The sequence below is a fragment of the Somniosus microcephalus genome, chromosome 10, assembly GCF_052327205.1.
Source record: "Somniosus microcephalus isolate GS21.2 chromosome 10, FLI_Smic_1.0, whole genome shotgun sequence".
Classification (NCBI taxonomy): Eukaryota; Metazoa; Chordata; class Chondrichthyes; order Squaliformes; family Somniosidae; genus Somniosus; species Somniosus microcephalus.
Window position 1 is genome coordinate 130273554 of NC_140996.1, and position 26081 is coordinate 130299634.

Sequence of the window (26081 nt, forward strand, 5' to 3'; positions counted from 1 at the left end):
GGGATGCGGCCAGTTCAAGACGGCTTGAACCTTGCTAGGATCCATCTGGATGCTTCCACAGGAGGTGACGTAGCCCAGGAAGGTGACCTTAGAGACGTGGAATTCACATTTCTCAGATTTGACAAAGAGACGGTTCTCCAAGAGCCTCTGCAGCACCCGTCTGACGTGTTGGACATGCTGCTGGGGGGACTTTGAGAAGATGAGAATGTCATCCAAATAAACAAACACGAACTGGTTCAGCATGTCTCGGAGCACGTCATTGACCAGAGCTTGGAAGACAGCAGGAGCGTTAGTGAGACCAAAGGGCATGACGAGGTATTCCCAGTGACCGCTAGGGGTGATAAAGGCAGTCTTCCATTCATCCCCCTCCCTAATGCGGACCAGGTTGTACGCGTTGCGGAGGTCAAGTTTGGAGAAGATGGTAGCTCCCTGCAGCTGCTCAAATGCTGAAGACATCAAAGGGAGAGGATAGCAGCTCTTAATGGTAATTTTGTTCAGCCCCCAATAGTCTATGCAAGGCCTGAGACCAGCATCCTTCTTCTTTACAAAAAAGAAGCCAGCACCCGTTGGGGAGGTGGAAGGGTGAATGAAACCTGTAGCGAGGGCTTCCTTGATGTATTCTTCCATGGAATCATTCTCAGGGCCAGAGAGAGTAGAGCCGACCCCGAGGGGGGCTAGTGCCAGGCAGGAGATCAATGACACTGTCGTAGGACCGGTGTGGGGGGAGTGTAGTGGACCGCCTCTTACTAAACACAGCATGGAGGTCCGAATATTCAGGGGGCACATGAGCAAGGTCCAGCTGATCAGCTGGCTCGGGAGAGGAAGGATGGGGCAGACTAGGGAAGACCTTAAGACAGTTGGCTAGACATGAAAGACCCCACTCCAGCACAGTCCCGGTAGTCCAGTCAATGTGAGGGTTGTGAAGAGAGAGCCACGGATGTCCAAGAACGAGAGGGAGCTCAGGTGAATCGATAAGGTGAAACTGCAGCAACTCTTGATGTCTCTCCCCTAATTGGACATGTAATACTCCGGTGATAGGATGAATGCGCCTAGAACCAAGGGGCCTGCCATCGAGGGCGGTGACTTGTAAAGGCTTGTCAAGGCGGGAGAAAGGAATTTTCAGGCTGCACACAAGGGTGGCATCGATAAAACAGCCAGCGGCCCCAGAGTCAACAAACGCCTGGAGGTTGTACTGTTGTCCCTCTGAAGAGAGACAAGCGGGAAGCAGGGTTTGAAAGACAGAAGGGGTAGGAGAAGGGATTTGATCTGTCAGTATTTTCCCAATCCTCCTGGCTTTTTCCTGAAGCTCAGGGCATGTGGCTCTGAGATGGCCAGACAGGCCACAGTAAAGACAATGCCCCTCTCTCAATCTCCTCTGTCTCTCAAACTGGGAGAGCCGAGTTCTGCCGAGTTGCATAGGTTCCTCTTCGGTGCTAACAGGTGGACTCGGGGGTACTTGGAAACTCTTGGTCAGATTCGAAATACCGGAAGATCTCACCTCTGTGGAAGTAGTGAATCTCCTCTCTCTACCATGCTCCCGGAGGCGGTTATCCACTCTGATGGCAAGGGAGATGAGCGTGTCAAGGTCCTCCGGAACCTCTCTGGACGCCAGTTCATCTTTGATAGATTCGGAAACGCCATGAAGAAATGTGGAGAGAAGGGCCTCGGTGTTCCAGCGGCTTTCCGCAGCGAGTGTGCGGAACTCAATGGCGATGTCGGCTACGCTGCAGTTGCCCTGGCGGAGATTCAAAAGTCTCTTAGCTGCCTCCCGTCCACTCACAGGATGGTCAAAGACTTTGCTCATCTCTTCGGCGAAAAGGAGAATGTCCGAGCAGACGAAAGTTTGCTGCTCCCAGATAGCGGTAGCCCAGGCGAGAGCTTTTCCCGAGAGTAGTGATATGATGAACGCTACCTTAGAGTCGGGTGATAGGAACATGGAGGGTTGGAGTTCAAAAACTAGGAAGCACTGGGTCAAGAAGCCGCGACACTTGCCCGGATGGCCGTCATAGCGCTCTGGCACAGTAAGGCGAGGCTCTCGGTGAGTCTGGACATCGGCGACCAGTGGGGTAGTACCCAAAGGGACTGACTGAGGAGGAACATCCCGAGCAGAAGCCACAGCGGCTGGGTGTTGAATGGTCTGAGTCCACGCATTTACCTTGTCTGAAATGCTTTGGAGAAGTTGCTCAAGGCGGCCGAGGAAAGCACCTTGATGGGAGAGAATAGAATGAAATTCCTCCATCACTGCTGGGTCCACACTGGCTCAGTCTTGCTGTCAGGGCGAGGCTGGTTCTGGACCCAAGTGCAGGCAGACGAGGCGAGAAGCAGGTATGCAGTCTTAAATAAAAGTACTTTACTAGAATCACACAGGTAAACAGTTACAAACATAGTAGCTCAAGACAAGCTACCACTAGGCAAACGGCTTGTCAAGACTGATCACAGAGGGAAGAAACCACAGAACTTAAATACAAGCAAAAACAGGTGAAACCAATAAACCTGATAAAAGGCAGTTAAGTAATAAACACAGGAGAAACTAGTAACAATTAGCAAAGGGAAAAAAACAAGTGAAGGTGCCATCTAGGGGTTACTGAGGGAACTAACCGGCACCCTCACATAGGAAGGCCAATTTCTCTGGGGCCAGAAAACCTCTTTGTCAGTGTTGTAGGCCATGAACCCAGACTGGAACAGTCTTGTGAGTTCCACTTCTGACTGGGGCAGGTACTGAATGCTTGTCTCTGCACTGAAAAAATTTACACCAGGATGCCCTGTGTGTGCGCAATCACCACCCACCCCCACAGGGCATCCTGGTGCCAATCTCATCAGCACAGAGACCCAGTGTTACCAGGTCCTGCTGCATTTTCTGTTTCCATTAATTCCTGCCCACCTTGATTGTCCTAACAGTCTGTCCCATTCCTTGAGGAAATTCAAGACCAATATTTTGAAGATTGCCACACACTCTAGAACCAGGAGACAAGGCCTGAAACTTGAAAGAGGGAAGCCATGCAGACAGTTAAAATATAAGCTTTCAACTTGTGGGGGAATCAAAAAATGGGGTCATAAATATAAGATAGTCACTAATAAATCCAATAAGGAATTCAGGAGAAACGTCTTTACCCATAGAGTGGTTAGAATGCAAAACTTGCTGCCACAAGGAGTAGTTGAAGGAATAGCATTATTGCATTTAAGGGGAAGCCAGGTAAGAACATGAGGGAGTAAGGAATAGAAGGATATGCTAATAGGGTTAGATGAAGTAGGGTGGAAGGAGGCTCGTGGAGCATAAAAACCAGCATAGACCTGTTGGGTCGAATGGCTTGTTTCTGTGTTTCTACCTCATGCAGAGGGTTCTTGCTGTTGTAGAACAGACTGGCTAGAGGGGCTGTGAAGGCAGAAATTGTGGAAATATTTAAGGGGATTTGGACAGATGTTTGAAGGAGTGGGCAGTAGAAGCGTAACGATTCTTGAGAGCTGCCAGATGGACTGTAGTCTTTCCCGGCCTCATACTTTCTTATGTTCCTATACCGTTACATCTTAAGCTCATGATCATCCTACCCAATTTCTAGCATCGATTCTGCTGTTTGATGTGCCAATTTAAAGCCAGATTTAATAAGTCACATGCTTTGGGCCGCAACCATTAGATTTTCTGGCTGCTGGAAGAAATTCAAACTTGAAGGTCCGAAATGTAAGCGGGAAGTACCCAACTGCAATAAAATCAGCTCTAAACACCAGAGAGCTGCGCTTTTATCACATTCTCAGCAGAGTTACAGAGCTGAGTGGGGAGTGCTGCGGCCGGGGCTGCCCATGGTGCGAGAGGCGGCAGTGGGAATGTGCCGTGCATTCACACATTGGCACAGCAGCCCCCAGCCCGCTGTCAGTCGGGGCGAGGGGCGTTGCTGCTTCCAGACGCGGCTGAGTCTCGCTTAAAGGACAGTGCAGGACGGGTTATGAGCCTGCAACTTCGAAAATGCAGAAAAGCCAGACCGAGCATCTGTATAAAATCTTAGTCATCGGCGACCTGGGGGTAGGAAAGACCAGTATTATCAAACGTTACGTGCATCAGAACTTTTCCCAACATTACCGAGCTACGATAGGCGTGGATTTCGCTCTCAAAGTTCTCAATTGGGACTCGGATACTGTGGTTCGACTGCAGTTATGGGATATAGCGGGTAAGATTTTGTCAGTCTTTCCCAACTCACTGCATGTTCTAGTAAAGAAACTAGAGAGAGTAACAGTTTGCTAAGAAGCAATATATTGCTCTGTCAGCCAGCACAATGATTTTGCAGTTGGACAAGCATCTGTTATGAATTTTAATATGTGCAGATAAAGTAGTATCCGGCAATTCTATCTCTAGTATTATTACTTTACCTCCATTTATACAGAAACATTCATTTCTGGTAAATCACTTGTATATTGTTGCTTTATAAACTAACAGTAATTACATCGCAGTCATTCAACGTTTAGTTAAAAGTCTCGGCCAATGGCCATGAAATTCGTCTTGAGCGGTGGCGCAAATCAGGCGGTATTGGATCGGCCACCCGTTATACACATTGAAGTCAATGGACTGGAATATCAGGCACTGCGGCTGATCCGATACCGGCCGTTTTGTGCCACTGCACAAGACGAATTTCTAGGCCTTTATGGGGGAAAAGTTTGGTGCTTACACCTCCCGTTAGCAAAGCACCTCGCGCCTGGCGCTGCTAAGGCCTCCCGTGAAATTCAGCGGGAGGTTAGCAGCAGCGAAGCCGGTAGCATCTCGCAGTGCTGCGCCTCTGGCGGTAATGTCATTGCCGTGCGCAGCACCCCGCTCGCGCCCCAGCCGCAAACTTTGCTCGCGCCCCCTGAACTACCTCTGGACGCTATGTCGGACAGGGTCAGGGGACCGTGCTTGCGGCCGGGGCAGTGATAATTAAAGGGCAGGTGCTGGGTGGCCCTTTTTTTGGGGGCCACCTGCCAGCACCTGCCAGCGCCTGCCAGCACCTGCCCCCTCTGGCCTCCTGCTGCGGGGTGCCAGCTGCGATCCATCACCCTGGCACTCCTCTTAAGTGCTGGGCTCTTTTGTTGGCACCCAGCTCCCCGGTGTTCCAGCCGGGTCCCGGTGCCACTGCGCTAGGCCCCTCCCCTTTAATCAGGGGAGGGAGGCCTGTAATACCGAGGCGCTATGTGCTGATGTACGTGGCGCTGCTGCACGTAGCGTCGTGATATTCAATGGGAGCGCCCCAAGAGGGAGGGGGGGCGCTTCCAGTAGCGCCCCACCTCCTGCTTGGGGTGCTACCATTCCATTTTGGGCGTGGGTGCGCTAACTTTTTCAGAGCCAATTTTCCCCCCTATGTCTCAAGTGTTTGGAGACATATCCGTAGTGACATTCATCCTTCTGGGGGAGAACATAATAAATTAAATAAACCTGCCCCACCAACTCTGCAGGTAATATTGTAGATAATAATGAATGCACAGGAACAATAATCTTACTGTGGATTTAAGATTAGGATAATAAACCATTGTGAGATCATCTGAACTGTGAACACCTCACTGAAATTATTGACAGGTAATCATTCTGCTGATCTGAACTTAGAGGAGGCGCATGTAAAGTGATCATTTAGATTCATATTTTGGTCTAGTGTACGAAGGATACTTGAGTTCCACCAACATTGTGAAATTATGTTTTCGAGGCCTTTTTGGTTACATGTTCTATTATGTAAAGCAGACGCAATAGTTACTATCATGTTAATAGTTTTATTATCTCTGTTGGTTGTATAATACTGCAGGAGGTTGCAGTTACCCTGCCGGCTAGGACTGATATGTACAAGTCATGTGTTGCTGCATCATATGATCCAGATCTGGAGTCTGTCTTTCAAAGTCACTTTGGCTGAATTATGTACAGAATTACAAAAAGACTAATTTGAAGAAATGTGATTTTTTTGCTGTAAACATTCAGGAAAATGTAATTCTTTCTACATTTCCAGAATTTGAGGAAATGCTTAAAATATTTGGGTAACACACGACTTTTTAAAGTTGCTGAAATGTGCTAAGCTTGAATGTTTTCCTGATGAGCAGGAGAGCTTTAACCATTTGAGCACAATGGGGGTAAATGCGGACCTAGTTTTTCTTGCTTCTCTGGCGCGATGCATAGGGAAAAAGATACAATTTCGGTGGCTATGTCCCACGCACCAAGTACGCCCGAGATACGTCCAACACCATATTGGCTCATGTGATATTCAAGTATTTCAGCCGCTGCCGTAAGCAGGGATTAGGCCACCTGGAAAAGGTTAATGAGGGGCCTAAGACCTAATTAAGGACCCCTCTCCGAAATTTGTCAGAAACTGTGGTACAGGAGGGATCTGGGGGTCCTTGCACATGAAACACAAAAAGTTAGCATGCAGGTCCAGCAAGTAATTAGGAAGGCAAATGGAATGTTGGCCCTTATTGCAAGGGGGATGGAGTATAAAAGTAGGGAAGTCCTGCTACAACTGTACAGGGCGCTGGTGAGTCCACATCTGGAGTACTGCATACAGTTTTGGTCTCCTTATTTAAGGAGGGATATTCTTGCTTTGGAGGCAGTTCGGAGAATGTTCACTAGGTTGATTCCTGAGTTGAAGGGGTTTTCTTATGAGGTTGGGCCTATACTCATTGCAGTTTAGAAGAATGAGAGGGGATCTTATTGAAACATATAAGATTCTGAGGGGGCTTGACAGGGTAGATGCAGGGAGGATGTTTCCCCTCATGGGGGAATCTTGAACTAGGGGGCATAGTTTCAGAATAAAGGATCACCCATTTAAAACGGAGATGAGGAGGAATTTCTTCTCTCAGAGGGTCGTGAATCTTTGGAATTCTCTACCCCAGAGAGCTGTGGAGGCAGAGTCATTGAATATATTCATGGCGGAGATAGACAGGTATTTGAGCTACAGGGGAGTCAAGGGTTATGGGGAGCGGGTGGGAAAGTGGAGTTGAGGACAAGATCAGATCAGCCACGATCTTATTGAATGGCGGAGCAGGCTCGAGGGGCCAAATGGCCTACTCCTGCTCCTATTTCTTATGTTCTTATTTAATTAAGTGGAGCAGGCACCGGGCATGCTCTGTTCAGTATTTTCAGTGCCTTTTGCAGCCTAACCAATGGTCCTTAAAGGTACTGCTGGAGGCCACAAACATAAAGGTAAATTGTTTTTTTTTAACTTGCCTTAATGTGGACCCAGTAGGAGCAGGAGAGCTCCTCCCATCAACTGCACTACTGCTGTTGCCACTGGCCTATGCTCGCTTCCCCCCCCGCCCCTCACCTCCCTCCTCCTATTCACCTCCCTCTTCCCCAAGACCTACTGAGGGCCGCTGCCAGTGTTGCAGCTGACCCAAATTGGTCCAGTGGAAACCAGCGAGCTGCCTCAGGAAGCGCAACAGGCGCCTGCAGCTCTCTGGAATTCAGATGAAGTCCCAGGTCCAGTTTCAGACGAGCCTCAGGCCTTCAGCCTCAGGTGTGCACTGCGAACGTGACAATCATTTTTGGCCCAAAAGCGGGCATTAACAAATTTCTTCCCCCAAAAAGTCTTTCATAGTTTCTGAAGCACCTTGATTCATACAACATCCATTGAATGAATGCAAATTTTTTGGTTCTCATAAATGGTCCACCCAAAACTCTAGCCTACTTTTGTCTTTCAGTTGTTGTTTGATGTGCTATGTACTATTTCTAGTATTTTCTGTTCTTAGATTTACAGCATTCTTTTTATCTGTGGATATCTTTTATGCTGGATGTTGTGAAACTGATGTAATGAAAAATAAAGATCCATACTTGGAGTATTTTAGAAAACTTTTATATTTTGTTCCATTTTAAATGTTGATAGAAAATGCTCTAAAAGTGACAAAATATTCCATTCTACGCCAGTGCCTGTTATTTCACTGCAAAACACAATAGGGGTTGTTTTTCATTCCTGTTTTTTGGGCGTGAACTGAGTGGTAGAGCAAGGTAAATTAGAGCACAGAACTCACCATGAGGGGCATGAGCTAATCCGAGAGTGTCGTCATGGTTTTAGGAGTGAGGTGTCATACCTGATACATTTATTGATTGCTTTGCGGAGATGACAGACTGCCTATTTGTACTTGGCATTGAGCAGCTTAACCAGCAGTCCTTAAAGGGACCTTTGCAGGCCGCTCAGAAACAAATAAGTTTAAACTTTTAAAGCAATTTCTCCTGACCTCACAAAAATCGACCCATGCGATGCCCAATACTCCTCAGCCTTTCCCCCGGATCTCCAACCCTCTTGCACTGGCTGGGCTCCGCGCTGGCTGGGCTCCGCACTGGCTGGGCTCCGCGCTGGCTGGGCCCCGCGCTGGCTGGGCTCCGCGCTGGCTGGGCTCCGCACTTGCTGGGCACCACTGGACTTTTGGCTCTCTCTGATCGGTGAGTGGCTTGAAAAACACAAGCAACTCAACAACAGTATGGGAATAAGGCTTGACCATGAAAATTGGTCAGTCCTTTTACTGCAGCAATTGGGCTCAAAGATCCACCTCCTGTCTGATGGAAGTGGACACATGAAAATCTACCCCATTATTACTTTCTTGTACTAGAAATATGGAGTTAGCCTTTAACTAATCGCACCTCTGAGTGAGAAGGTTTCGAGCCCCACTCCAGACAGCCCCAGCAAGTGGAGACTAGAATATGGTCTCTAAATACTAGGTTGACATCCAGCGGGGTACCCATGTCTGGACGGAGTGACTACTGGCTCAGTGGTGCTGTGTCCCACTTCTGAGTCAGCAGGTCGGGTTTTAAGCCCCACTCCAAAAAGCCCCAGTGAGCAGAGACTGGAGCGCTGGCACTAGATGACTGGATTGGCAACAAGCAGGGGTACTCGCATCCTGTGGGTGTGAGTCTATCCCACCCTATCATAAAAGATAGATGGGGCTCTTTAACCTTGATTGTAGCCCACTTAGGAGAAGATACTCCGAAGATAAAAACCATAAGGAAGGCAACGGGAAACCACCTCAGTTACTCTTCCCTAATAAGTGGCTCAAGAATCTTATGTGTGAGACTTGAGTTAGGACCTGCCCTAGGTCAGAACACAATGAATGGATGGACTAAAAATATAATAGCACTTCTTGCACCTGTCTCAGGATAAGGGGTAGGCCATTTACGACTGAGATGAGGAGGAATTTCTTCACTCAGAGGGTTGTGAATCTTTGGAATTCTCTGCCCCCAGAGGGCTGTGAATGCTGAGTCATTGAGTATATTCAAAGTTGAGATAGATTTTTGGACTCTAGGGGAATCAAGGGATATGGCTGACCCCTTATCTTGAGACTATGCCCCCTAGTTCTAGACTCACTAGCCAGGGGAAACAACCTCAGCATCTACCCTGTCAATCCCCCTCGGAATCTTATATGTTTCAATCAGATCACCTCTCATTCTTCTAAACTCCAGAGAGTATAGGCCCAATCTACTCAATCTCTTATAGGACCTCATCCCAGGAATCAATCTGGTGAACCTTCATTGCACCGTCTCTAAGTCAAGTATATCCTTCCTCAGATAAGGAGACCAAAACTGTGCACAGTGCTCCAGGTGTGGTCTCACCTACGCCCTGTACAATTGTAGTAAGACTTCCTTACTCTTGTACTCCAACCTCCTTGCAATAAAAGCCAACATGCCATTTGCCTTCCTTATTGCTTGCTGTACCTGCATACTAACTCTCTGGCTATGAAATTTGGCTCCTTTGCGCCTGTCGTTTGTGCCACTTGGGGGTGCTAAAGGGGCGCAAAGGGCTTATCACATGGGCAGGGCGCTAATTAAAGGGAGATTCAGCTGCCACCCACGCCACAGTTTTATTTTTTTTGGCCAATCTGCAAGTTGGCCCTCTGTGGTAGCCCTTGACGTGGTCCATGGCCACCATCGCGCAGCCCGGCGCCGTGTCTCGGTGCTGGGCTGCAGCCACAGCACCATGCCGCCCTGGTGGGCTAGTGTGGGCCATTGGCGGCCCTGCAGAGCTCACAGCATCCCTCCCCTTTAATGGAAGGGATGGGGCACTGAAACACATCAGTGCTATGCAGAGCGGCTGCATAGAGCTCCGGTGCTACTGCGCTTTGTGCCCCCGACACTATCCTGAGAGGAAGTGGAGTACCCGAGATAGCATTCCTCTTCCTTGCCGGGGCGGTAAGCCAAATTTAGCGGCTGGGGTGGTACTTCCACGCTGGGTGCTAAATCTCCAGCAATAATTCAGTTACCGCGCCCAAATGGGGCGTAACCGGATTTCACCCCATAGAATCTTAGAGCACAGAAAGAGGTCAATATATAAATCCATATATACTTGGAGTATATTCTAACTGAATCTATGGGCTGCATTATTGAGGTGGAAATTGCAATTGCAACTGCCATTGCTCCTTGGTCAATAGCAGACAACCATTCTTCCATCTCTTGTACTGCTGTGAGCATGGAGTTAAATGCCATCTCAGCACATTCCATGTAACTTCATCTGTTGGAAAGCAGACACGCCAAGATGAGTACCCCATTCACGAAAGGCATTCAGCACACTGGATCTCTCCCCAGGATTGCTTTGCCCTCCATATCCACCTCTTCTGGTACTGTCATTTGTGATTCACCCTCTGGTCCGTCTTCCACATTAGTAAATCATGGATGTGAGGTGCCTGTATGTGAGCTGCTGCTTGGTACCAGTGTAGGAGATGTCACTCGGTTAAATGGTATTGTTCCAAGGATCACTGTAGATTACTTAGTTGTCCACACTCTGTGAAAAGAGTACATGGGGCATTATCAGTGCAGAAGCACATTTATCTTTTTGCCTATTGGTGTTTTTTGTACACAATCTGTGAAACACTCGCACACAATCAAAGTGTATGGAGTTGTTCATATAAGATGGTGTAGAATATATCTGTAATGTGACACGTAGCAAGTGGCCTTTAGCATCCCAACCCCCTGATGGTCATCTTCCAGTAGTTCTATGCCTATGAGCGCCACAATTCTAAATTCATGTGCATTGTCAAGGTTTTTCATGGTATTGTAAGCCATTTGTTCCTCCTTTCTATGTTCTTCCACACAAGTTTGTCCCTAAAACAAAAGGGCAGTGTGAATTAATAAGACAGGCTGATTCCACCATATGGAACATTTTGCAGACTTCCTCCTAAGTTTCCATGGTCGTACACCCTGAGTTTGCCATGTCAGAAGTTTCCTGCCAGGCAACTAGATACTCAACTTTAATTCTCCGCTCCACTCCCACTCTGACCTCCCTGTCCTCGGCCTCTTACACTGTTCCAATGAAGCTCAATGTAAGCTTGAGGAACAGCACCTCATCTTTCAGTTAGGCACTTTACAGCCTTCTGGACTCAATGTTGAGTTCAACAATTTCAGATCATAACCTTTGCCCCATCATTTTTTCCACTCTCTCACATGGCAGCTGTTGATCATCCTGCCATTGCCATTTACACTTCATCTAGAGTCATCTTGTGTTTCTTAACTTGTCCCATTACCATCTCCTTTTGCCTTGTACCATCACCCCTTTTGTCTCTTAATCTCTCCTGCCTTCCAAGACCTTCCCTTTTGTTCTTTCCTCCCCTTCCCCCCTCTCCCTGCCCCACACTTGCTTAAAATCCTGTTCCATCTCCAACTTTTTCCAGTTCTGACGAAGGGTCATTGACCTGAAATGTTAACTCTGTTTCTCTCTCTCCAGATGCTGCCTGACCTGCTGAGTGTTTCCAACACTTTCTGTTTTTAGATCAGATTTCCAGCATCTGCAGTATTTTGCTTTTGTAGATCCTCAAGATATTCATTGGATGATCCAAAAAGTGCATCACAGATCTGAATTACATTATCAATGAGGACATCCAGGTTCCAATCACTAAATTTAATTTGTGAAATCTCCACTCAGCTATTCCCTTGAGATTAATTCACTGTATAGTTGAATGAAAGTGGACAAAGATACTGAAGCTCTTCAGTGAAGGCTGTGACTCTGGTGTGGCACTTGATCTACAAAGGCTTGTAAAGACAGCCAGCCAACTACCATGCATTATTCCATTGCCTTAAGCTTTAATGCCACATGAACCTACTGCGTAACCACAGGAGACATCAAGGAGTCAGACTTTTATTTTTATTTTGTACAACTGACACTTTTTTTTGGCAAAATGAAAGGCTCACAGACCACAAGACTTAAAATGTTATTTTGTTGCTTCCATGCCAGTGTTACATGTGTTCAGTCCATTTCCTTCCTCCTCAACACCATTATGATTTTGTTACCCACATGTGTGCAGCTGTGCTAGTATTTGGTTCAAACTTGGGTTGTGACAGTTGGTGATGTGGTGTGATTTGTCAGTGCCGTTTAGATCACTGGGTTCCTCTAGTTCTTTGAAGACAGCCAACATTATGATTACATAATGAATATTGTTATTAATCATAGATGATCTGCTTCATCTAACAGCCAGTTTTAAGGTTGGATTTTCCCATAATCATTTGTCACCTTCCTTCCTGATGAACACTGTGGCTACAAGAGCAGGTCAGAAGCTGGGTATTCTGCGGCGAGTGACTCACCTCCTGACTCCCCAAAGCCTTTCTACCATCTACAAGGCACAAGTCAGGAGTGTGATGGAATACTCTCCACTTGCCTGGATGAGTGCAGCTCCAACAAGCATCCAACAAACACTCAAGAAGCTCGACACCATCCAAGACAAAGCAGTCCACTTGATTGGCAACACGTCTACTACTTAAACATTCACTCCCTCCACTGCTGGCGCACCGTGGCTGCAGTGTGTTCTATCTACAAGATGCACTGCAGCAACTCGCCAAGGCTTCTTCGACAGCACCTCCCAAACCCGTGACCTCTACCACCTAGAAGGACAAGGGCAGCAGGCACATGGGAACACCACCACCTCCAAGTTCCACTCCAAATCAGACATCATCCTGACTTAGAAGTATATCGCCGATCCTTCATCATCGCTGAGTCAAAATCCTGGAACTCCCTACCTAACAGCACTATGGGAGTACCTTCACCACACAGACTGCAGCGGTTCAAGAAAGTGGCTCACCACCACCTTCTCTAGGGCAACTAGGGATGGGCAATAAATGCTGGCTTTGCCAGCGACGCCCACGTCCAGTGAATGAATAAAAACAAAACCCTTCTGCTCAAAAATAGTTTGCCTTGTAAGTTGCTGGAAGTGCAAGCTGATAACAGCGCGGTGAGGGCCTTGGTGAATAATAGGACCATGAGTGTATCTCCTTAACCACTGAGATTTAAGGATTGAGAAGAAGTTTGGAGAAGGAAATAGGGTGAATTAAAGTCAAATCGTGTACAGAAAGTGGTATAAAGAGAGGGAAGGAAAGATTGAATTAAGAGAGAAAAAAATGACAGAAAGAAAAAGAAATAAAAAACATTAAAATTTTAAATTTTAAAAACCTCTAGGAACAATTTACTACCTGTAGGAATGAGACTCCACAGTTTCAACTATACCCTTTCTGGGCTGGAGAAGTTGAGTGGCATTGCAGAAGCATAATCACCATCATTAAAAAGGTACTTGCTCTGTTAAGTACCAGCCCTAACATTCTGTGGTGAGTTTAATTGGCAATTACTATGCAAATGCAGCAATTTCTTGAAACTCACGGGTAGGTGGATGGCGAGCTGCCATTTATGTGAGGCTAATGGTGGAGCCGTGCATATAGTTGAGCAACTTGTGGCGATTCGCAATTCACAATTCTGCACCGCCACAAGTTACTGGACATTTATACATTGATAGCGGCGTGTGCATTAAACTCGCCATTATTTTGGCAGCAAATTCTGCCTCAATAAGTATTCTCTCACGAAACAGCTCACTTCGAAAAGTTCTGTAGTAAAAGGAAATGTTTTGTGTAACAGTTTAACTAACACATATCAACTATTCTACTTTGGATTTAATAAAATAACAAATTGCCTGATTAAAACATGGATTGGATTTCTATTTAAATTCAATGGCCCGGAATTCGCTACAAAGTTGTATTGTTTAGACGTTTCATCGATATAGACAGGTGTCTGTTGATTAATTTAAAACAAGTGAAATGTAGCAATATAAGTCAATGGAACTGACAAGTCACTGAATAATGTATAAAGAGTAAATATAGGCCAAAAATTGCGGTCGGCGACATACCTCTAGAGCACGCCGCCGTCCTGCGAATGAATACGCACCTACCTGATGGCGGCCCTCCTGTGTAAACTTGCACTCTGACGCTGCGAGTAGGAGGGCAGCGTAATGGCCCACGGATCCCAGGGATGCAGCCTGTGCGGAAGCGTATCTGGGATCATGTGGGTCTGGTCCTCCAATTAGAAAACAGATTGTCTTTCATTCATTTAAATTACTACATTACTTCATTACTACAGCCTTTAAAATACATTACAGAGTCAGCTTTTATCATGGGAATCCAATTCATTACTCCTAATTCCCACTTCTAAACAAATACTGTGAACTGTGCAAAAAGTTATGAAATGTAAACATTATTTTTTTAAAACCTGCAGCTTTAACATACACTAGGATTGATTCTCATTAAAGCTTTTAATGTTCTTGGATGTCATTTAATTATTTCTTTCTTTTTTTTTTCATTTCCGGTGTCCCATACGCTGTGGAAACAGGCCCTGCGCCTGTTTTCACCAGCCGTAAAATTTCCGTATGTAATTTCTGGGCAGTTGGTGAGCAAATAACCCAACACTGCACCAGCAATTAGGTTTTCAGTGGCGGAGCGGATGGCCTGTTAACGCATACATGGACAGACCGCAAGTTCGGGATTTAGCGCAAACGCATACGGAAATCCCGGACTTCCGGTGGATTTCAAAGGCGATATGACGCCATACTCTGAGAGTACGCCATCATACCCACCACAAAATCCAGGCCAGTGTGATAATAATAACAAATATCCCTGGGGTGGGGGGGCAGGACATATGATTGTGCACACAATTGACGAGCAAACTAGCTGATGAAAATTTGCGGTTAGTCTCTGCAATGTTCAAATGGGAAAGTTTATTAAATGTTTTGACCATTCAGTGTGCTGTGTGGTTGGGACCTCTGCTTGAAATTGGCCTGGGATGTGCACTGTGTTTCACAATGGCAGAAACTTAATGGAGCTGAGCTGCTGCTGTCACACACGGACAAGCACAGTCTTGCTGTTCTTTGCCATCGTTTTAAATCAGATTCACCCAATCAGTCTCTTCCGTACATCTATGGACAGGTTTCTGAAGTGGAATGTGCTGTTAAAGCCAATATATTTGTAAAATTGTGAGGGAAAGGTGTAAATAAAATGCAGCACAATGAAATGGTTATGAATTTAAATAGAAGGCATTGAGCATTTCACTGGGCTACTGATAGTAATTGGAGGTTTAAAGGTGATGTTGCTCCTACTCGTGATAGCTTATACAAACAGAAAACCTGAATGGCCTGTTTCAACATGAGAAGTTTCTTTAATACAATTCAATGGATCCCAAGTATGGGCTTTGAGCCAGTTAATTCAAATATAGGTTTATTTACATCATCAATACTCTGCATTTCAAAACCAAAATATTCATGATTTTTCCGCTCCCTGTGATTATACCATGCATACTGAGCCCTCCATCACCATTCTGTAATGGTCTGAGAAGCTGTGGGGATCACAGTGGCGTGAATTCAGCAAACTCGAGGGGCGATGATTAGTTCTTCAACTGGAGCAGCACAAAATTCCCAGCAAATGACGGCGTGGTTGTATGTAATGGTGTAAGTCACTCACACCAGAATTGCTTGGAATGTCCACCATAATAATGGCGTACACTATAGATGTGTCAATACTATGGCACAGGTTTTCTGCAAATTCAGGCCATAATATTGCATTGCAACATCATGATTGTGCGTCTTGCTGAAGATGGCACTGTGATGTGAAATTACATGTCTTTCTTTTGGCCTATTTGTCTCCCAAAACAAAATTATATCTACCTTTTAACAGGACATTTTTCAGGTTGTCTGCTTCTGGATCCTACAAAGACTCAGGCATACAGCTTTGTGGTCAGAGATTTCTAGATCTTGGAATATAATGACAGTTTAGTATTAGTAAATAGTAAGATTCTGTCTTTCTTCGTTTATGCATGTTTCTACGAGGTGCAACCTCTGTGGCTTCAGCAGAGGTAGAGGCGGGCTGCTCACTTCCCTGCTGCCACTGCTTAGACACTTTTGGCAGACGTCCTCTGGGTGAGGGCCCCACCAAAGGCTGCTCCGCCTGCAACTGTGCAGGGGCAGACTCGGCCATCGGGATCTGAGGCAGCATGTGGGGCTCTGACTGAGGGAGATGCAATAGGGGAGAAGTGGGATCACTTTAAGAAGAGCCCCCACTTCCATGTCCCCTCTCACCATCATCCTTCTCATGGGCCACCCGCACTTCCCTGCTAGCAAGCAGCTGGAGAGAACCTTGCTGCACAGCAGTGGGGTGATGAAAGCCCAAGTCTACGTTGCTATCCCTCCTCGAGATGAGGTCAATGAGAGTCTGCAATCTGTTGTCCATAGCTAGCATGTTCTCATGTGACTGGCGCATTTACTGCTCCATGCAGGTGGCCATCCTTTCCATAGAACAGCACATCGTTGCCATCGCCTGCGACGTGGTGGTGCTCATGTTGGAGATGGACTCCTCCATTCTCTGTACAGTTGCACACATCATGGCTTCAAAAGCTGCCAGTGCCTCATTATTGCTGCCCCTCCAAGATCACACTCTTTCTCGATGGCCCCCGAGATTCAGTATCTGCCTGCAGCTCAGTGGAGCTAGGAGTGTCCTGCGCCCCCCATCGAGTCTCTCCCCTGCTGTCCCTGTCTCCACCATCTGCTCTCGCTCACTTGCGATGTGTGTGACACCAGCTGAGAACACTACTCTATCTCTCACAGGACCCACCGAGGTGTGTGTATCTGTGCTGGTGCTGGGTGTGTATTGGTCTGTTGACGCTGCACACTCAGAGACTGGAGCATCCTCTGAGGAGTTGTCTTCCTCCTCCGGCTGGACAGTGAGGGGGAACTTGATGGACCTGTGGGAGACTAAAGAGATGAATTAGAAGTGTTATAAGAATGGGTAAAGTTGTCATTATGCACATGATGACATTTCACTGGCTGCACCATATGAGTGACTGCTGTATGCCATGTGGCTGTATGAGATGTAATTCTGTCAGCAGGTTGCTGGGAGGTTCCCCTCTCCCCATCTCCCACCGCCAGCAGCTCTGCAAATCCAGAGATTCCCAGGACCACCTCCTCTGCTGGAGTCAAATTACTGAAGACTAGAGGACCACCTTCAGTTCTCTGCCTCTCCCTATTGTTCTGGGCTCTCTTCTCCTGCAAGGAGGGAAAGGAAAGAACTTTGAGTGAGAGTGATGGAATGAGTGTAAGGAGTGGATGGGCTACATCTGCAGAGGGTGACTATGAGGGAGTGGCGTGACATTGCCAAATGGCTTCCTTCTGTGGTGTTACTTGCTATGATTACATTAGGATGAGGGTGAGTGTCAGTGGTGGTTAGTCAGATGGGGATGTGAGCAGGTACATAGACAGAGAGGGATGGGTGCACCTACAAGGTAGGCTGGTGTGAGGAGTGATGTGCAGGAGTAGGCTTGGGAAGGCAGAGTGATGGGGTTGGGGTGACACGCACATCAGGATGTATATGAATGTGGTATTACACTCACCTTTTCTGACCTCATGAGTTCATTGAATCTTTTGCAGCACTGGATCCACATCCTCCTCACCACATCCCTGCTTCTGACCTCCTTTGCAATCACTAGCCCTGCCCTGTTAGTGTCTTTTGCTGGTCTTTTTCAGCCATCCGCAGGGAAGAGGACCTCCCAGTGTGCTGTTACTCCCTGGACCAGCACTTCCAGGGAGGCATCTGGGAATCTTGGCGCTGCCCTCTGTCTTTGTGCCTCCATGACCCACAGAATTGCCAATGTTATTCAGCAATTTTGAGCTCTTGAGAGCACCCTGAACACTCCTACAGCAACCTTCAAATGAGATTTGTGCAAGGCTACTTTAAATATCCGCACTGAAAACGAGTCATCAGTGACATCATCAGACCCACTCCATTTACTTGGGCTGGGAAACCCACATGACTGTTTCAATTGGTGCCATTGAGTTAACTGTGCAGTGCAGAACGCGCTGTTGATATCTTTGGGATGGCGACCCACTACGCGGCCCACACGCAGCCAACCCGACTCCAAGGTAAAGATTCTGGCCACTCTGTCATTTCCTCTTCATTGCTGGGTCAGTATCCTGAAATTCCCTGCCTAATACCATTTTGGGAACATCACCAGCACAAGGACTGCTGCAGTTCAAGGAGAAGGCCTAGTATCACCACCTCAAGGTAACATGGGATGGGCAATAAATGTAACCATAGCAACATTGTCCACATCCTAAGAATAAACAAAAAAAGTAAAATAAAAACAGAAAATGCTGGAAATACTTAGCAGGTCAGACAGCATCTGTGGAAAGAGAAACAGAGTTAACGTTTCAGGTCAGTGACCTTCCATCAGAACAGAAAATGTAATCTTTCTTAGTGCATATGCAAAGCATTTAATGCCATGATTCATCAATGTCAAAGAGTGATGCTGAACCTTCCACTAATCTTCAACCCCAAAATGTAATTCCTCATTTAGATGAAGGGATGGATTTTGCCAGCGCTCAGAGGGCGGATATGGAGGCGGGTCAACCTACTGTCAACCCGCCTCCACGTGAGTCTCCCAGGTGTCGGGTCTGTCTGCTCAGAACTGACCCGACACCAAGCGGCGGGGGAGACAATTGAGCTCATTAAATGGCTTGTTAAGAGCCAATTTAATGCTATTTTACGGCTTCCTTCCAATTTTACGTGCTCACCCATGGGTTACCCACTGCTCGGGGAACACGCCAACTCACCCTGATGTGAGTTGAGTCTGCTCTGATATATCTGAGAAGCTGACAGCTGCAGAAGTGGTGTAAAGGACACCATGGGCAGGATTTTCATTGTGCTGTGGAGTCGGGATTGGAGGCGTGTGGGGGGTTAAAATCCCGAAATCAGGGGTCCCGACCCCATCCCGCACCCAACCCGCCTCCATGCCAGTTTCAAAGGAGCCGGGTACCCACCCCGCACTGGGACCCGCCTACCCAAGGCGGGAAGGGATTAGTGCCAATTAACTGCCTGTTAACAGGTAGTTAACAGGCAGTTTTTAGCCTAATCCCTATTTTTAATGCTGAAGTGTGGGATTCCCGATGACTCCAAACCACACCAAGTTTGCAAGGTGGGCCGTCGGGTTGAAGGGCTTGGTGGGGTCGAGATGTCGGTGTTCAGGTGAGTAATGTGTGCATGAGTGCAAAGGTAAGTGTGTTTGGTGTGTCTAAAGTGTTTAAAGAAGTTTAAATTACCTTTTCTTACCTTTCAGCCTTCCTTCCTTTAGGTCTCGGGAGTCCCTCATCTCACCGGCACAGAAAGCAGAATGGCTGCGAACTGTCAAAAGTGACAGCCTTCAGCTTTCTGTGCAGGAGAGATTTCTAACTGAGTCGGTGGAGAAGGACTCAGGTTAGAAGTAAGACTGTCAGGCCTAGAAATTGGGTTGGGGCGCCAAAGTGGCGCAAAAGTCGCCTGAGCGCAGGATTTAGCGCAGCGATCGGAGTAATACCGATCGCCAGAAATTCAGTTTCAGTGCCGCTCGAGGGACACAGGGCGAGGCTCGAGGCGCTCCGCGTCCCTCTTAGGGCGCTGAAACTGATTATCGCAACGTGCCGCAGCGCCACACGCTGTGGCACGGCACGCTGCGGTACTGCAGGCCTTCCTCCCACTGTTAAGGGGGAGGTGCCTGCAACAGCGCAATCCCTGCTCGCGAGTGCCGGCAAATGAGCCCGGCACCAAGGAGAAGTGCCGGGCTCTCGGGAAACAGCCGGCAATGCCGCTGCGGGGGGGGGCGGTTAGGAGGCCGGGGACGGAGGTGCTGGCAGGCGGCCGCCGAAAAAGCGGCCGCCCCGCACCTCCACCTTAACTTGCACCGCTGCCGGCACAGTAAGGCCCCGTGAACCGGGCACGGGTAGCGAGCAGCGCAACTGCGGCGTTCGCTACCAAATATCGTGAACGGGGCACGAATGGGGCGCTGCGCACACCGATTATGTCATCGGTTGCGGTGCAGCGCAAAAGCCTAACGCCACCATTAGCGCCCCTACTGAATATCGCCACTGACTGCCTCTTTAGGCGCTAACAGGTGGCGCTACTCACCCAATTTCTCCCCCTCAGTGTTTGACAGCTTCAAACAGCTGTGAAACACTGATATTTCATCTGTCAAAACCTCTTGACAGATGAAATTTCAGTCTGTGACGTCAACTGTTGCCGGGTGGCCCTTAATTGGCCTGCTGAGCCCGCTGGACGGGCTCAACAAGGTCAATCAAGTTAAAATCGCGTGGATTGGCCACATCTCGATGGAGGCGGGACTACAACCCCGAAAGTTGTAGCCCCACCTCCTACCCGACTCCTGAATAAAAATCCAGCCCCATGTTGCAGTTGTTCAGTTTTAGAGTGCAGAAACTGTTGGTTACTGCATTTGTGAGACATATAGAGATTTCTTTAGCTTGCAAGTGTTTTGAGCCAACTGTATGTTCAGTGCCACCTCATTGGAACAACCTCTCACCATTGACAGATCGCTTCTGTCATCTTACCTGCAGCTGCCATCTATTGTAGCAACATCGGTGCCCTTGAAACTATTTCACCTTGCTCCTCTGATTCCTTCCACACTCAGCCCCAACACCAGCAGCACCAACAACAACACCAACCTTCTCTGCCATCACCTGATGCTGCACAGGACACAGGGCATCAGCCCCTGACAACATTGCTGCCCGGGAGGCCAGCGATGGTATCACCATGGCCAGATTTACTTCACTTGATGCTGTAAACCCTGGCTGCCACATGATGTGCCAGGTAGACACCATCCCACACCAGCACCATAAAGCATCTCTTTAGTGTCCAAGCCATTCCATTCACACTCATCACTGTAGCTGGGTGGAATGGGGCGGGGGGCGTGGGAAGTTATGTCTCAACATTCACTGGAACTCAGTAAGACATTTCTCAGGGTTCGCACAGATCTGTCCAAGAAGGGGCAGTGTTGAAAATATAGATTTCACTGTATGACAACACATTACCAGAAACTTCACATGGACATTGGCTAAACCTCTCAAGTGCCTACCCTTGTGTGTTGTTGGCTGCTATGCTTGCAGTAGGACGAGGGTGCGTGTGAGGGGTGGCTAGTGAGATGGGGAAGGGATAATGTAGATAGAGAGGGATGGGTGGAGGTGCAAGGTAAGTTGGTGTGAGTAAGGATGTGCAGGAGAAGGGTATGGAAGGCAGAGTGATGGGGATGTTTTAAGTGGCACGGCAGGGTGAGTTTAAGTGTGGCTTTGCAGTAACGTTTCGTGATCCACTGGTTGAAAAGTTGGTGCCACTGCAGCCAGGGACCCCTGACAACATCCCTGTTTGTGCCCTCCTGTGCAACCAGGCTGCGTTGGTGTCCTGGGGAGGTCGCTTCTGCCTAAGGAAGGGAGGAGAACCCCCCTGCGTGCTGTGACTCCCACCATAAGCATATGGAGGGAGTCATTGGAGAGCCTGGGTGCATCCATCCACGTTTGTGCAGTGCTTGTCAGTGTTTGCAGCACTTCAATGCTGTAAAACACTGACAGAACAACTGTCAAACTCAATGTGGCCGTGGTCCCTTTAAGGAAACCGGCTGATGACGCACCATCAAATGATGTCATTAGACCCGCTTCCTGTTAATTGGCCGGGAAGACTGCAGGGCGAGCTTAACAAGGCCAATCAAGGGAAAATCCCTTTGACAGAGCGGCTGCAGCTGGGAGCGGGACCGCAACCCGCCAAACAGCTATCCTGCCACCATCCTGCCACCACAGAGAAAATCCAGCCCGAAGCATCTTCATCCAGTGTTACTGCTACTACCAGGAGAGTACCAGCAATTAAGTGACGTTGGACACTAAGTGAGAAATACAAGGGCCGGAATTTTCAGTACCTGGTCGGGTGCGGGTGGTCGCCGTGGTGGGTCCCGACCCCGTTCTTCATTCCAACCCACTCCTGAGATTGACTTTCCCTTAATAGCACCTATTAAGGCCGCCCTGCGCATTTCCCGGCTCTATTAAATGATGCAGGTCTAATGACATCATCAATGACCTGTCTTCAGCCAGGATATTTAAACGAGCCATGGCCACATTGCAATTGAAGGTTCATCTAGGATAGTGCAGGCACTGCACTGCACCATTGGAGTGTTCCAAACAGTGCAAGAGATGACTGCACTGAGACTGAGGGCTGCACCCAGTTCTCAGATGACTGCCTCCATATGCTTGTGGAGGGAGTGAGAGCACACGGAGGTCCTCTTCCCTTCCGATGGGTGGAAGAGACCTCCCCAGCAGACCAAAGGAGCTTGGGTCCAAATAGCAGAGGTCAACAGCAGGGATGTTGTGAGGAGGACCTGAGTTCAGTGCTGCAAATGTTTCAATTATATCATTAGATCAGGAAAGGTGATTACAAAGCCAGACTCAACTTCCTTGTCGGCTTCTCATTGATGTGCTGGAATTGCTTATCCTCAACATTTCTTCGCACATTTGGTCTGAGCAAATCCAGGCGAGATCTCAACCTTCGGTTAAAGAACATCATGGCCGGGGTCTGGTTGGTAACTGCAAGTGTCGCATTTCTGTAGGCTAACAGGAAATTGTCCACCTTATGCTGTAGTGGAATGTCATCATCGCACATGGCCCTTATCGCCTTTTTAAAGGTTTGTACGAACCTCTCAGCCAATCCATTTGTGGCTGGATGATACGGGGCGGATGTGTAATGCCTTACCCCATTCCTTCTCATAAATTTCCGAAAATCTTCGGACACAAACTGTGGTCCGTTATCAGAGCAAATCTGCTCTGGCAAGCCGTTCCTGGCAAATATGGTCCGTAGGACTGCAATCGTTTTCTCTGTAGTGGTTGAGGACATTTTGATCACCTCAGGCCATTTCGAGTGCGCATCCACTGCTATTAAGAACATTGAGTCCATGAATGGACCAGCAAAATCAATATGCACCCGTTGCCATGGAGAGGAGGGCCACTCCCATGGGTGTAGAGGGGCATGTGGTGGTGCATTTTGGACCTTCTGGCATCCTGAGCAGCTCTTTGTTAGGTCCTCGATTTGTTGATCGATCCCCGGCCACCACACATAAGCCCGAGCAAGGCTTTTCATTTTCACCCCTCCCAGATGACCTTCGTGAAGCTCATTGAGCACTCTCTCCCTTAACTTGGGTGGAATTACCACTCGGGATCCACACATCACTGTCCCCTGGCATACTGACAGCTGTTCTCTTCTGGATGAGAATGCTGGCAACAGTGAGTTGCCATGTGTTGGCCATCTCTTTACCGTCAAATCATATACCCGAGACAGTGTCGGATCATTGCGGGTCTCCTTCTCTATATCCACGTTAGTTACTGGCAATCGTTCAATTATCGATGAATAAAATATTTCGATAGGGTCCACTGCTGGTGCTTCCTCCACCGTAGGCAGTGGCAGGCGTGATAGCCCATCAGCGATTCCATGCTGTTTCGTGCCCTTATACTCTATTTCATATTGGTTCGCCCCTAGAAAAAGTGACCATCTTTGTAGCCATTGTGCAGTCATCACCGGAACACCCTTCTTTGGACTAAAGATGGAGACAAGTGGTTGGTGGTCAGTCAGCAAGGTGAACTTCTGCCCATGCAGATAGTGGTTGAATTTTTTTACTCCTCATACTATGCTGAGGGCCTCCCTGTCGATCTGGGCATAGTTGCGCTCGGCTGAGGTTAGTGACCGAGACGCAAAGGCTACTGGCCTCTCCAACTCATCTGGGAATTTGTGCGACAGCACCGCTCCAATACCATAGGGTGATGCATCACATGCCAACCGAATTGGTAGTGCTGGGTTGAAATGGGCCAACACCTCTTTTGATGTGATCAATTCTTTGCACTTCTGGAAAGCTCGTTTACATTCGTCATTCCACTTCCATGGTACCCCCGTTTGCAGTAGGGTGTTCAGTTGGTGTAATACTGTAGACAAATTTGGTAAGAACTTATGGTAGTAGTTCACCAGCCCGAGGAACGACCTCAGTTGTGACATTTTCCGGTGCTGGAGCCTTGACTACTGCCTCAATCTTTTCAGTGGACTTATGTAACCCCTCTTCATCAATAACGTGGCCACAATACGAGATCTGCTTCTGGAAAAACTCACACTTGTGGCAATTAGCTCGTAGCCCATATTCCTTTAATCTAGTGAGCACCTTCTCCAGGTTGGTGAGGTGATCACTGTCATTTTCGCCCATGACCAGGTTGTCGTCTAAATATCACTGGGTCCCTGGAATCCCTTGCAGGACTTGATCCATTGCCCTTTGCCAAATAGCCGGAGCCGATGCTACCCCGAACACCAGCCGGTTGTATTGGTAGAGACCTTTGTGAGTGTTGATCATGAGGTATTGTTTCGAGGCTTCTTCTACCTCCATTTGCAAGTACGCCTGGGCCAGATCAATTTTGGTGAAGCGTTTACCTCCAGATAGCGAGGCGAAAATATCCTCAATCCGTGGAAGCGGATATTGTACCGTGTGAAGGACTGGGTTCACTGTCACCTTAAAATCCCCACAAATGCGGACCTTCTTTCGTTCCCCAGGCGTATTACTCAACGACCTCTTCATTACAGAAACGATGGGTGTAGCCCACTCCCTCCAGTCTACTTTGGACAGTACTCCTGAACGTTGCAACCCTTCCAGCTCTGCTTCGACTGTTGGTCAGATCGCATAAGGCACCGGTCTGGCCTTAAAAAACTTTGCGCTTGCATTTTCCTCTATTTTAATCGTCGCTGTTATGCCTTTTAGTGTTCCTAGTCCCTCCTGGAACACTTCTTGTGCATCAGTTAGCATTTTTGACAGTCGTCCAGGTGTGACGTCGTCATTCTTTTTGGCCTCAACCTTCAGTGCCTGTATGGAATGCCAATCTAATTGTATCTTCCGGATCCATTCACGTCCTAGTAGTGGTGGTCCTCCATCTGGCAATACATATAGGTCCATTTTAGGTATTTCCTGGCCTTTGTATATCATGTTCACCCTTAATTTTCCTTTAGGGTAGACTTTTTGCCCCGTGTACGTCTTCAAGACAATCTCCGCAGCTTTCAAGTGTATATGTGAAAATAGCCGCTTGTAGTCCCTTTGGTTTATGACTGTTAGGGCTGATTCTGTGTCCAATTCCATTTTCACTTGGACTCCGTCTATCTTGAGCGTGACCCAGATTGTCTGGTGATCCTCCATTTTGATTACCTTATGTAGTTTCAGACAACCCAGCTTGCTTCCGGAGTCTGTATCACTTTTCTGTTCGTCTGAACTACTGCCCATCACCTTGTGTACCTTTTTGTACTTCTCCTGTGGAGATTTCTTGCTGCTGGTTTTCTTCCCTGACCTGCAGACTCTTGCTATGTGTCCTGCTTTTCCACACTGTCTGCACACTTGGTCCTTGAACCAACAATCCTTATGGTCATGTGTTGTTCTGCCGCAGCGATAACACTTCCCTGCTCCATATGACATTTCATTGGTGCCATATTCTTGTGGTCTCCGTTGTATCTCTGCAGCGCCCCGTGCAGCTGCTTCGTGTGATACTGCCATGCTGAAAGCCTTGTCCAGCGTAAGATCCTTTTCTAATAGAAGCCGTTTCTGGGTTCCTTCACTTTGAAGCCCATACACAAACTTGTCCCTTAACGTATCTGCTAGTCCCAATCCAAACTGGCAGTGTTTCGATAGCTTGCGCAGTTCCGTTAAATACTCAGCATTACTTTCGTCTTTATGCTGGTTCCTTTTGTGGAACTTAAATCTTTCTGCTATCAGCAGCGGTGTGGGGTTTAAGTGGTCCTGTAGGATTTCCACTATGCTTTCGAAATTCTTATCCAGTGGCTTCTCTGGGGTTATTAGGTTTCGCAGTAAGCCATAAGTTTTTGCACCCATGGAATTTCACAAAACCAGTGCTTTCCTAGCATCTGGCACTTCATTCGCCCTGCAGTACACCTCAATGCCATATATGTCGCCCAATCTTCGACTTCATTGTCGAACGCAGTGATACTGCTACTCTTCGGCATCCCTGGGTGTGATTAAACTGTC

At 47.8% G+C, this 26081-nt stretch overlaps 1 protein-coding gene across 1 annotated transcript in view; it reads left to right on the plus strand.

Moving 5' to 3' along the window:
- The first annotated feature begins 3730 nt into the window (after positions 1-3730).
- The window catches only part of rab38a (RAB38a, member RAS oncogene family), a 106871-nt gene continuing 84520 nt past the window's right edge, over positions 3731-26081 (plus strand). The window contains exon 1 of the mRNA XM_085998805.1: positions 3731-4160. Within this exon, the coding sequence (XP_085854931.1) occupies positions 3959-4160 (202 nt within the window). The 5' untranslated portion in view covers positions 3731-3958. The remainder of the gene's footprint in view (positions 4161-26081) is intronic.